The sequence below is a fragment of the Macrotis lagotis genome, chromosome X (assembly GCF_037893015.1).
Source record: "Macrotis lagotis isolate mMagLag1 chromosome X, bilby.v1.9.chrom.fasta, whole genome shotgun sequence".
NCBI lineage: Eukaryota > Metazoa > Chordata > Mammalia > Peramelemorphia > Peramelidae > Macrotis > Macrotis lagotis.
The window spans coordinates 248410134-248422831 of NC_133666.1; the positions used below are offsets into that span (position 1 = coordinate 248410134).

The 12698-nt window shown below is 34.3% G+C and overlaps 1 protein-coding gene across 6 annotated transcripts in view; it reads right to left on the reverse strand.

Moving 5' to 3' along the window:
- The window catches only part of AP3B1 (adaptor related protein complex 3 subunit beta 1), a 374259-nt gene that overhangs the window by 19416 nt on the left and 342145 nt on the right, over positions 1–12698 (reverse strand). For 5 of the 6 annotated variants that reach the window (XM_074204381.1, XM_074204379.1, XM_074204375.1 and 2 more), the window contains exons 24-25: positions 10794–10878; positions 1805–1902 (exon numbers count right to left, since the gene is read on the reverse strand). In XM_074204381.1, the coding sequence (XP_074060482.1) occupies positions 1805–1902; positions 10794–10878 (183 nt within the window). Of the gene's footprint in view, positions 1375–1804; positions 1903–10793; positions 10879–12698 lie in introns of all 6 variants that reach the window. The other variant, XM_074204378.1, reaches the window with a different exon arrangement.

Sequence of the window (12698 nt, forward strand, 5' to 3'; positions counted from 1 at the left end):
CAGCTATTCTCCAAGAGCACCTCTTCCATGCTCTCATGGTTTTTGTATGGCCGGTCAGGAGAAAAAAAAAACAAAACCAAAACAAAACGACAAACCTTCAGTCACTGCAATGCACAAAAACAAAACAAAACAAAACAAAACAACTTGATCAAAATATCAAGAGCAGGGAAAAAAAGATGCAGGCAAAGGAATATACAATAACTTGCTGCTTTATTTATACATTAACTACAGTTTTCAGAAGAGGAACACATTTACAAATAAATGTGGCAAAGCCTCATTCAGTCACTCATGTCACTCACCTTGGCTTGCTGGGCAGGTGTAAAGCAGTGAGGCAGGTTTTAGCCAGCAAAGGGTAAGAACAGCAAATATAAGAATCAATTCAATTTGTCAATAGGAAAAAAAAAATCATTCAGCTAATTTTTTTCTATGGTAATGATCAACTTCCAAGAAAAACCAATGCAGAGATGGATTGTTATTCTACTCTAGATGAAAAGACTTCCAAGTTAAACAAACCACAAGAATGAACACAGACCCCACTAAACAACTATACATTTTATAGTTGGACATAGGATTCCTCTTGGGTCCTTCTTTTCTTTATAAATATATCTTGTATTATCCCCACCTCAGGACAGATAGCAGTGAAACAAAATCAACTATCTGCTTTACCACATTAAGAAATATAAGGGAGTGTTCCTTTCCCTTCTCTGATATGGGGACCATAACTTTGTATGTTTCATACTTGCATGTTTGATGACATCAACACCACGAGGTTTTCAGTTGTCAGTTGCTAAAGACACTGGAAAATGTAGAAAAGTTTAAAACTACTTGTATAACATTTAAATATTTCCCAAGTATGCAGAATTTCATAAAAAAAAATGTTGGTGGGGGTAGGAAATTTAGGATCCAGAGCTGTGATTCATTAATTTAGGCAGGTCCCACTGAAGAGACTTCCCTTGACCAATGCTGGTCAGCAATTGTTGTGCAACTCAGAAGTTTGTCTAGGGGAAACTGAGAGGTCGAGAGTCTTGCCCATAATCACCTAGTCTGTTTCGGAGGAGGGCCTGAACCCATGTGGTCCTGATTCAGAGGTCTATCCACTTTGCCATGCTGCATAATCAGAGGCCACCTAAAGCTATTTCCCATTACTCATATAAGGAAAGGCTCAGTTCAGTTAGCAACTTTGTTTGACTTTGAGACAAGCACAGAGACATAAACTATACTAAAACATTTTACATTTCAGTGGTTATTTACAAATGTGTTGATTCTTATTTCTAAAATACAGCATTTCTTCTGCACAGTTATTTCAGAAGGCAATGAAGGAGTTTGTACACTGAAGGCAGGAATATGTTTTGAAAGGTAAAGAACCTTAATGTCCTAGGAGGAAAAAAAAAAGTACATTAGATGTACATGACAAATAGTCTTGTGAGGAAAGGTAATACTGATATAAAACAGGTGTTTGGTAAGCCCCAAATTTTGCCATTAACACTAATACAAAATGCATTAGTGTACCATCAGGTTCACAAACCATAATTTCCAGGACTAAAAACTTGATTTTGAACTCAACTTATTATGAGGTTTTTTTTTTAAAAAAACATATTAATCAATTTTCAAATATCACTGGAATGTTCATGGCCTCTGCTTTTAAGGTTATTTGATGAAGGAAAATCATTAGTAGATTAGAAGAGCATACACTGAATCCCATTAATGCCTATGTATATTTGATCACTTATTAGATGACCTGTCAGAAGAGCAAGCAAATGTTATTTAGCATATAAATTTCTAGCAGAATGAAGTAATTTCTCACCTTGCTCTCTCCTAAAATCTTTCTCTGACATGGCCACAGGTAAAAGAAGTTCTCCAACAGGTGGCTGGATGTTAACGCTGAAACAATCATCTTTTGTACTAAGGGAAGGAAACATAAAGCAATGGTCAAAATGATTAATAATTAATATTTTCCCTGAACACTTGTAAGTTTTCAAATACATGTAATTGTACTACTAGATGATTTTCTTTACTTAAGTTCTGGATAGAAAGCCTGGGAATTAATTTTTAGAGAAAAAGCAAAGCTGAAAATATTTTCTTTTAAAAAAAAAAGTATAATTAAGGTTTTCTAAAAGGAAATTTACAATATACTGTCATTAGAAGCATAAAGGATACTTTCTAAAATGTGGAAGAAAATCAGGGATAAATTTTGCAGGTCATAGAGAAGATTTAGTCAAATAGAGGCCTACTCTATATAGCTCACTTTATAAAAGAGTGATATATTTCTTTATCTTTATATTTATATGCTGAAATGCTGAAACTGACAGGCTATACTTATAAGCTATTCTGGAAAATTTCTCTCTCACAATATGGAGTTAGTCTTTGGCCCAAATATATGTATTCACTATGATGCCAAACTCCTACTAAATTAATGTTAACATTCATTCATTCATTCATTCATTCATTCATTCAATCATTCATTCATTTTCTCAGCTATATGGAACATTAGTTTTCAACAATCACTTTTTGGAAAGCTTTGAGATTTACATTTTTCTTCCTCCTTCCCTTCCTTTCCCCGCCTCCCCTGACAGAAAGCAATCCATCTGAAGCCTTACGTGTATAATTATGCTAAACAGATCCATAACTTTCACATTTTTACAAAAATTCTAAATTACTTTTCAGAAATATCTTTGAACTAAACTACAAATCATTTTTAAAAGACAACACTTCAAAATGAAGGTAACGTTACATTTAAAGATAACATCTTTGGTTTAGTGGTTTTCCAGTTCCAGAGTGATATTTTTTCCATTCCAAATAAGTGGCATTTTTTTTTTGTCTAGATCTTTTCTTTCCTTGAAGGAAGGGAGCTCTAATTTATGGGCTTTAAGAGTTGTCTGAGAGATTAAATAACTTGTCCAAAGTAACAAAGCAAGGATGATTCACAGGTTAGACTTGAACCCATCTCCTGGTTCCAAGATCAAGTCTCTTTCTAGCCAGTATAAAACCCTGCCTATTGGTCATTTTAGACTTCGCTATAAAGCATAAACCACATTTACACAACACTTTTTACAATATCCCTGTGAGGTAAGAAGTGTAAATATAACATTATACCCAAATTAAGGATAAGGAATCAGAGGCTCAGAGGTCTATCCCCACCCCACTCCCTGTTAGTGCATATCCTCTGGAAGTTAACCTTAGTCTTTGCTTTGTTTACAATTTTTTATGTGCATCTTGTCTCCCTCACAGATCTTCTTTAGATTAGGAAGTGATTACTTCATTTCCATCTTGCATCTGCAGAGCTCAGAACAGTAGCTGCTTAATAAATGCTTGGAAGCTTTTCTTTCTATCCAGTCAAAATCTGCCTCTTGGTAACTTCGATCCATTGCCCCCTTTGGTACCCTCTGTGGTTAAACACAATACTATCTGACCCAAAAGTTTTCTTTTTTCCAGAATATCCCCAGATCCAACTGAGTTGTGCCTTCATTCTGTTATCAGTTATAGTGTCTCATCTATCTCAAGCAGCAGCCCCATTCCTTCTCTGATCCCATCCCCCCACTCTATCCTCTTTTTCTTAGCTTTCCTCAGCTCATCTTGAGCCTTAGCCTCCTGACACCATTGACCAACTATGCCAAGCTTGCATGTATCCTCTGTTATAAGCTGCCTTATCTTTCCAAGTCAAAATTGTGAATAGTTACTACCACATGATAAGTTTGCAAAAGATTTCTGTCTAAGCCATATTTTTAACAGGCAAGTGAGATTTTAGACTACCAACTAATAAATTAACATATTACTGGAAGAACTGAACCACAATAATACTGATATTCTCTTTATAAATAATATGGAAAAAACAAGAGGAAATTGAAGCTAAGAGGAAGAAGGATCATAAGTCAAACATGGAAGAGCAAATAAATTATCTGGAAGGGTAGACTTCATCATGTACCTAAAGGTGGGGAGAAACACTATTTCAGGGGACATCTGGCCATCTTGTCTTGCAGTGTTCATGAATAGAGTAAGTAAAAAGACTACAGTGAAGCTAATTGCACTTATGTACCACTTACTACTACTGAAGATAAAATAGAGAAAACCCATAAACAATTCAGATTGTTCATACCAAGTCAACATGAACCTTACTACTCAGTGACTTCAATTAAGAAGTATGTATAAGGGGGCGGCTAGGTGGCTCAATAGATAGAGCACCAGCCCTGGACTCAGGAGGACCTGAGATCAAAGCCAGCCTCAGATACTTAATAATTACCTAGCTGCATGACCTTGGGCAGCTCACTTAACCCCATTGCCTTGCAAAAAAAAAAAAAACCCTTAAAAAACAAAGAAGTATATATAAGGAAAGATAGTGAAAAATATGTAGAAAAGAGAACAAGATTAAGAAATCAAAGAGGCCAAAGGCTTACAAACCATACAGAAGGTTTACACATCCAGGATGGCTAGGTAGTGCAGTGGACAGAGCACAGGGCTTAGAGTCAGAAGGCCTCAATTCAAATCCAGGCTCAAACACTTATTAGCTCTGTGACCCTGAGTAATTATGTTTGCCTTAGTTTCCTCATGCGTAAAATGGAGATAATAATAGCATCTAGGTCCAAGTGTGATAAGATTTGTAGAGCATAGTCCTGACACATAGTAAAATTATCTGAACTGGGGAGAAAAATCATAGGCAGTAATCAAAAGTGATTGCAAAGATATCAATAACTGACTGTACCCCACTATAAAATCTTTATGAGAATTATTTATATGTTTATTGAAGTTACCCACAGAAGGCTTATCTTAAAAAATAAAAAAAAGGTTTTCTTAATGAAAAGAGATAAGGAAATGGTCTCCCCTGCCACCCCATTTGGTTTAGGGCTGTGTCAAATTGAATATTCTTTTAGATTTAGTTGTTGTACCAGCTAATTCTGATGAACTGGGTTGTTCCTGTTTATTTTTTCACTATTTTTTTTATTACATGGAATGGCAAACTAAATGTGGAGAAGGGGAAGGATAAATTTGGAAAAGAAAATGATATAACAAAAGAAATTAACAAAAACATTTTTAAAAAGAAGAAAAAAAGCCATTGTCACTTTTCATTAGCTCCCCTGACAATATCCAATAACAAAGTCCAAACAAAACCTTCTACAACTATGTTCGCCAAATTTAAGATTCATAGCACCCACTCCCTACCAAGAGGGAGGGAAGAGTTACCTCAAAATCATTCTACTTATCTCCATTGACTTTCCTTCCTACCTTCATGCACTTCTTACCTACTCCCTAAGCAGTGCCTTCTACATCCTAATCTGATCAGCCCCTCCTCCTTCCCCTTCTGAAATTACTTTGTATTTAAGTCTTTTTTGGTACATATTTTGTATATACTGAACATCCTGAGAGCAAGGACTTTTGAATTTTTGTCTTTTATCTTCACTGTTTAACATAGGACCTTGTCCCATAAAAGGTACTTAATAAATGTTTGTAGAAGATTGTTTGTCCCCTTGAAGCAGTACTAGTTGCTGCATTTAACCTTAATGTTGTATATACATTACTGAGGGCAAAGTGCATCCTGGTCTCCTGATTGTGCTTTCTTCACTCTGTCTAAGCTCGTACAATTCTTCCTATATTTCTCTGAATTTCTTGTATTTATAACTAGCTTAAAGTACAATAATATATGGCATTATATTGATAGACAATGACTTGTTCAACTATTATCCAAAGAGCATCCATATCCCTCTTTCTGTACAGATCTTTTACCCTCTTTGTTAACACACAAAAAACTGCTGTGAATATTTTGGCATTTATGGAATCATTACCTTTGTCATATAGAATCTTAACCTCATCATGTCCAACATTTAATTCATTATATTTACCCCCAACCTTCTTCTCTTCCTAGTTTTCTTATTCCATTTTAATGACCTGATCTCACACCCTCAGCATCACTTTTAGCTCCCCCCCACACTCCTAGATCTAATCTGCTGCCAATTCTTGCCAACTCTACTTTTGTAACACCTCTCCTATACCTTCTTTTCTCTCCTCTGATAGTGTTCCCATACTCCCTGTCACCTAAAAGCTGGATTACTGCCATAGTCTTGCAAGTTATTCTCTCCAGGTCAGCCTCCAACCACCCTCAGCTCTCTGTGTGCTCTTGTAAACTCTAAAGAATTACCTCCAGGATCAAATACACAACCAATGCAATTCAATAAATATCTATTAAGGGCCCACTAGGTGCCAGGCACTCTGCTAAGCACTGGAGATACAAAAAAGAGGCAAGAGACAGTCTCTGCCTTCAAGAAGCTTACAAGCTAAAGGGGAGACAACATACAAACAAATATATACAAAGCAACTATATACAGGATAAATAGAAAATAATTAACAGAGGGAAAGTTCTGGAGTTAAGAGGGATTAGGGAAGCAGATAGGGCTTAAAAGAATTTTTTGAATGACCTAGTGGCACTGGCCTTCCTGGCCCCTTGCAAACAACCCTTTATCTCCATACACAATATAGTTTCACTGTCTGAGCCCAGACCTGGAGTTCTCTTTCCTCATCTCTGTCCTGGTTTTCTTTGAGTAGCAAATAAAATCACATTTTTTTTTTTTTTTTTGTAAGAGGCCTTTCCCTTAATGCTAGTGCCTTTCCTCTGAGATTATCTCCAGCCTCCCTTGTCCAGGTCTTATTTGTATGAGGTCTTCTCTCATGAAAAGGTGAGCTTCTAGAGGACAGGTGCTGCTTCTGCCTTTCTTTTTACCCTGAGTGCTTACCACAGTACCCAGCATTGTAAGCTCTCAACTAAATGTGTGTATTGACTGTCTTTAACTGTAGAGAGCAATATATATCTGGTAGCATTAATGATAGATTAAAGGGTGTGGACATTACATTTCTAAAACAATTTTAAGAACAGTTGATCTAATTCAGAGCTTTACAGCAGCTTTACAAGTTGTGAATTGGTTCAAATGCTCTGAAAAATATTGGTCCAGGAAACCATATCTTCATAGTCAATGACTTAAGGAGAAAAGGTAATAAAAGATACTACTATACTTGTTGCTGATTTTTTAAAAAGCATTTGACTCAGTAGAGCAAAGTAATTATGCATATCTTAAGATAAGTTTACTTAATAAATGAAGCAGAATTTACTGTGGTTGAGGATCCCCTATCAGTCTCAATCAAAGCATTAAAAACGAGATGTATGCTTGTCAAAGGTGTTTGCCTCTCTAATGGTGGATGTCCAACAGAATACAAGTGGAAGTAGGATTCAGTATGGACAGCAAGTTCTTTTAGAGGTTCCTATTTGCAGTTAACAATGTACTAATTTCACCCCTGTAATTCTACAGAGGCAATCAAATGACATATCTAATTACTCAAAAGTTTAGTCTAACAATTTACAAAGGAAAAATTAAGTAAGTGAAGAAGAACCTATTAACCAGATTATGATATTCAGGTGGCTAGAGTCCACTGAATTAGTCCATAAATATATATCTTTCGGAAAGAAATTGAAGATAGAGAATAACTTGGAAACAAAAATAAATAGGAGGAAGAAGCTGGATTGAATTTGAGAAACAGAACCATGTCTCCAGTGTTCCCGAATTATCTTCTGAAACCACTAAGCATCCAGTAATCCTATATGACTGTGATCATAAACCATATCAGTCTCTAAACAACCAAAATTGAAACCAATGGAGAGACATATGGTGGCATAATTAGCTTGAAACATAATACTAATGATCATTTTCAGGAAAGGAGTCACATAATGAGATCAACCAGGAGATACACAATCAGAAAACTATGTGAAGTGGTCACATAATCATGAGTGAAGAACAATAAATGGACAACCTGAATGATGCAACATTCACAGAATGTTAAAAGACCTAGAGAACTTGGTGGGGCATTTATAATTGGGAATATATATATATATATATATATATATATATATATATATATATACATATATATATATATATATGTATGTATATAATCACAAAAAATGAGAATGTATGGTTGGAGAAAATGCCAATATTGATAAGATCAAGCAAATACAAAAATACTAAAACAAAATGATTCAATGACTGCTAACATTCGACTCTAATGGGAATATGTATTCCTACAAATGTGTATCACCTATGTGTATGTGTGTATATCTTTTTTCACACCTGCTCATCTCTCCATAGAGACCGATATATAAACATCTTAAATGACAATAAGAATTATTTCTCACTTTTTAAACTGCATTTTCCTTAAGATTATTTAATGATTTATGGATGATATTCATAAGGTATTGAATTGGACATCCATTTAAAGTGTGACTATATCAGGGCAAAGTTAATCTCTCCCACTAATTTTTCTTTTTTTTTCTTCTTCCTTCCTTCCTTCCTTCCTTCCTTCCTTCCTTCCTTCCTTTCCTTCCTTTCTTTCGTTTTGGCAAGGCAAATGGGGTCAAGTGGCTTGCCCAAGGACACACAGCCAGGTAATTATTAAGTGTCTGAGACCAGATTTGAACCCAGGTACTCCTGACTCCAAGGCCGGTGCTTTATCCACTATGCCACCCCTCCCACTAAGTTTTCAAATAATCATAACAATATGAAACCAATCCATGGCCTCAATAATGAGGCAGCACATACTGCCTCATTTTCTTTCTGTTTTGAAGTTTGTCTTTAGGGTTCATAGTCACTTCAGAATATAGACTGATTACATTTACCCTTCTTCTATACATCTACACCAATGTACTTGGAGAAAAGAGCAGTATCTAATGCAAATTCTTGCTTTTTCTTCCTTTTTTTACTGAACCACCAAGAGCAGTACAGTACATCACTAAGCAAAAAGATGCTATTTACTATGCAAAACACACTGTTGGTGATTGGCATCTAGGACCAATTGATCTACACATTACCACTATCTCCCTACCCCCACAAGCACTACCATAAAGCTATTGATTTAAACACTGTCGATCGGTTTCCATTTTCTGATTTTGGGCAGGCCAATTAAGAAAGTGAGTAATTGTGATTACACTGCTTCAGGATCAATTACATTTGATGCAAGACAAAGTGCTCTTTTTGGAATACATAAGGAAAATAATTATGATTCTGGGTACTTTGGTGCTGAGCCAATTCCTAATAAAATTTCAAATAAATGCCATGCATATAAACCTCCATAGATGAAATTTTAGAAAACAAAATATATATATAGATATTAATGACATTATGGAAAATATATTAGTTAATTTCTAAGTAGCCTAGACTATTTTATGTCTATAATAAGTAATTTTAGAAAAGTAAGTCATAAGAGAAATTGTTTAAAACAGTTCAAATACTTACAGCCTAAAGACTATCCATACACATTGACATCCAAAGGGGCTTTAAGTTTAAGTCAGAAATCATTTTACCCTCAAAATTATTTATTCAAACTACACATTTTTAAAAAAGGCAAACCAGGAAAAAAAAAACATGATGTGCCTATCTATTCAAAGGGTCAAACAGAAAAGTTTCATAAGAAAAGGACATTTGTGGGTTCTCAATTTCAGACTAACTTGGCACATGAGCTTTGTCATTGGGCTCACATTGCCCCAAGTCATTACAATGAATGTACCAGTGGTGTGGGAGGCAAATCTATTTACAGTGACGTTACTCATAGTCTGGTGTTCAGTAATATTGATCTGTCTTGTTTGTCTAATAGGAAAATAATAAACAATTACTAGGTAATGTTGGAAAAAGTAATCAGTTTTTATATATCACTAATACAGCAGACCTCCCAAAACATAAAGGTGATGATCTGCATAAAATCAATGTGCTATGCTACATTGGTTGTATTTATCATTGCTGATTCTCAGCAATAAATGGTATAAATATTAGGTCTGAAGCACTGGTAAACTGAAAAGTTATATGTCAAAGAAAAGTTATGTATGTAATCTATGTGCCTGTTACAAAGTGACTATTTTGTATACTTGATGATTTTCTATAATAAAAATCTGTGTGCTAAGATGTCTGTAATTTAGACAAAATACCCCATACATTTCTACAGAGATAAAAGCACCACAATCTGGAACTTAACATTTTCGAATGAGATAAACAAAACTTATAGCTGACTAAAAAGCATATCCATAAAGAAAACCAGAGTTTAAAGATTAAATTTGGAGTTTATTAAATACTTGAGTTGATGGATTAATATGGGGTTCTAGAAGAATAACAACAGCAAAAGAAAACATATCAGATGGTTAGAACTATAGAAAAAATAATAAAGAAATGATGGTTTTAATAGAAACCTTTGATTCTAAAAATTACAATTGCAAATTAAAGAAAGTCTTTCACCTCCATTCTCTAAAATATTTGTTCTTCTCAGAAGTAGTTACTTGTGAAAAGAGCAAAATAATACTTGACAATACTAAACATCAGTAGTCCCTAAACTGATAACTAAAGTTATTAAGTTCAATAGTTTTCAGGTAATTAAGTTTGGTTACTAGTCCTCCAATGCGAGAAGCTTAAGAGGAAGAGCTAAGATGTAAAATACTTTGTTTTCAAATTTCCCATATTTCATTTTTTCTCCATACATCATTAAGAAAGATTTAGGATAACACATGCACTTGAGACTATGATACTCTAAAATTCAATTATGAAACTAATTTCAGTCATGGAACAAAATGCTGAAAATGTCCATATCACATACTATTTGTATAATTATTCCAGAGTAGTTTGAAATTGATCAAAACAAAGCATTTAATTTTTTATTTTTGAAAGAAAAGGCTAGCTGAAAGCCAAAGGTTTGTTATTAACAATTAGGCAATTTTTCTCAATCAATCTATTATCATTCAAGAAACTATAAAAAAAAAAAATAGCACCTGAACTTACCACAACTGGAAACAGGCAGTCTGAGTGGAATCACAAAAGTCAATACCTATTGCAACAGTAATGGATCCCCCAGGCTCAAGAGATTCTAGGAAATAAGATCATTTGGATGTGAAAACACAGTGAATGTCACAAATAATGAACCAACTAAATACTCAAAATTTTTCTAACACTAAAGTTATTTATTGCTACGGTCAAGACAAATATGGTCAAATAAATTTTCTCAAATTAAGGACTTTAAATCCAAATATACATATCACAACAAATCCTACTCCACCTGTGGCAAGGATTTGCTTTTAAAAGTTCATGGTTTTTCTAACCTTGTCTTAAAAGGTAATAAAAGTAAGGATATAATGAATCAATTTGAGACACTTTAGCACACACACTAGTCCTCAGGGGACTTAGAAGAGTTTATAAACATTTAAAAGATAAATTTAAGCTTAAAATCAGCAATGGGAAAAATCTCACAAGTTAGAATAGCTTTTTAAGAGCCTTAAAATATAAATAGAAGAGATGGCTGGAAATTTTGGAACAATATCAGGTAACAGTGCTCAGAAATCAACCAAAGAGAACTGGCGTTTTTGGAGACCAAAATGTCAAGTCTATTTCCATTATCCAGAGCTCCTGAAGGGAAATCTGAATAGCAAAAAATGAAACCATCTTAAAAAACAAATAGGCTAGAGACAACATTATGGTTTTTGGAATCCTTGGAGTTTCAATAGTACAAAATCAAACTAACCAGTTGAGAAGTGTTGCAAAAACAAATAATATCTGCCTTGCTCAGTTTATAATCTGCCCAAACCAAATAAATTATTTTATTCAGCTTATGACTTGAGCCCAGTTATCTTTTAGTTAGTTTCATTTACTCTATATATTCAAGTAAAATTACCGAATCATAGGATCCAATAGTTGGAAGAACCTTACAGGGTCAAGTGCTTTCTACAGAAAGGATTATAACATCCCAACAAATGGTTACTCAAGGACCTGCAATTTGACAGATCACAAGGAAGTCAGTCCATTCACTTTGGGGCTATTATCAGCATTAGAACCATCTCATAAGTGCCAGTTCATTTCATTTATGTTAATCCTGAATCTTCCTTTCTGAGACTTCCATTTGTTGCTTCTAATTCTCCTTTTTGAGGCCAAGTGGAAGGAATCTATTGGTTCTCATTATAGTGTTAATGTAGCTGCTTCTAAGTCTTCTCTAGGCAAATTTTTCTAGTTCCTTCAACTGATGCTTATTTGACATTTTCTCTTACCATCTGTATTAGTCTCTTCTGAAATTCTTCAATTTGGTTAAGTCTTTACTCAAATGTGGCACCCAGAATAGAAAACAATATTACAAATATAGTTTGACCTGTACAGATTTATGATTTCCTTTAGTCTGGACAGAATTCTTCTCAATAAAGCAGTGGCTATTTTGGGGGTGGTGGTGGTGGCTGTTAACACAACAGAATGAAACCTCAAATATAACTCAATATACTAACAGCATGTCTCTTCCATTCTATATTCATGAAGTTAATTTTTTCAAAATCCAATGTAGGATTTTACATTTTTCATCCCTATTACTTTTCAACTTATTTATTTCTTCCAATTATCCTGCTAATTGAAGCCTTTTGGGACACTGATTTATCATTAACATGAGTTTAAAAAAAATCTGCATGTAAACCTGAGCTACATATTATGAACAAATATTAGAAGATTCCCATTAAATAAGTTCAAAATAAGATTGTCCATTTTTTACTGATTCTAACAACAGCTTTTTAAAAATAAATGCTAGCTATAGGAACAAGTATATTATGTTATAATCCGCCTTTCATTATCATGGGAATGATAAAAAAAAATATACATTTAAGTAAACTGTCCACACTGTAAAGATGTTGCAGAACTATAAGCTACTGTGTTGAT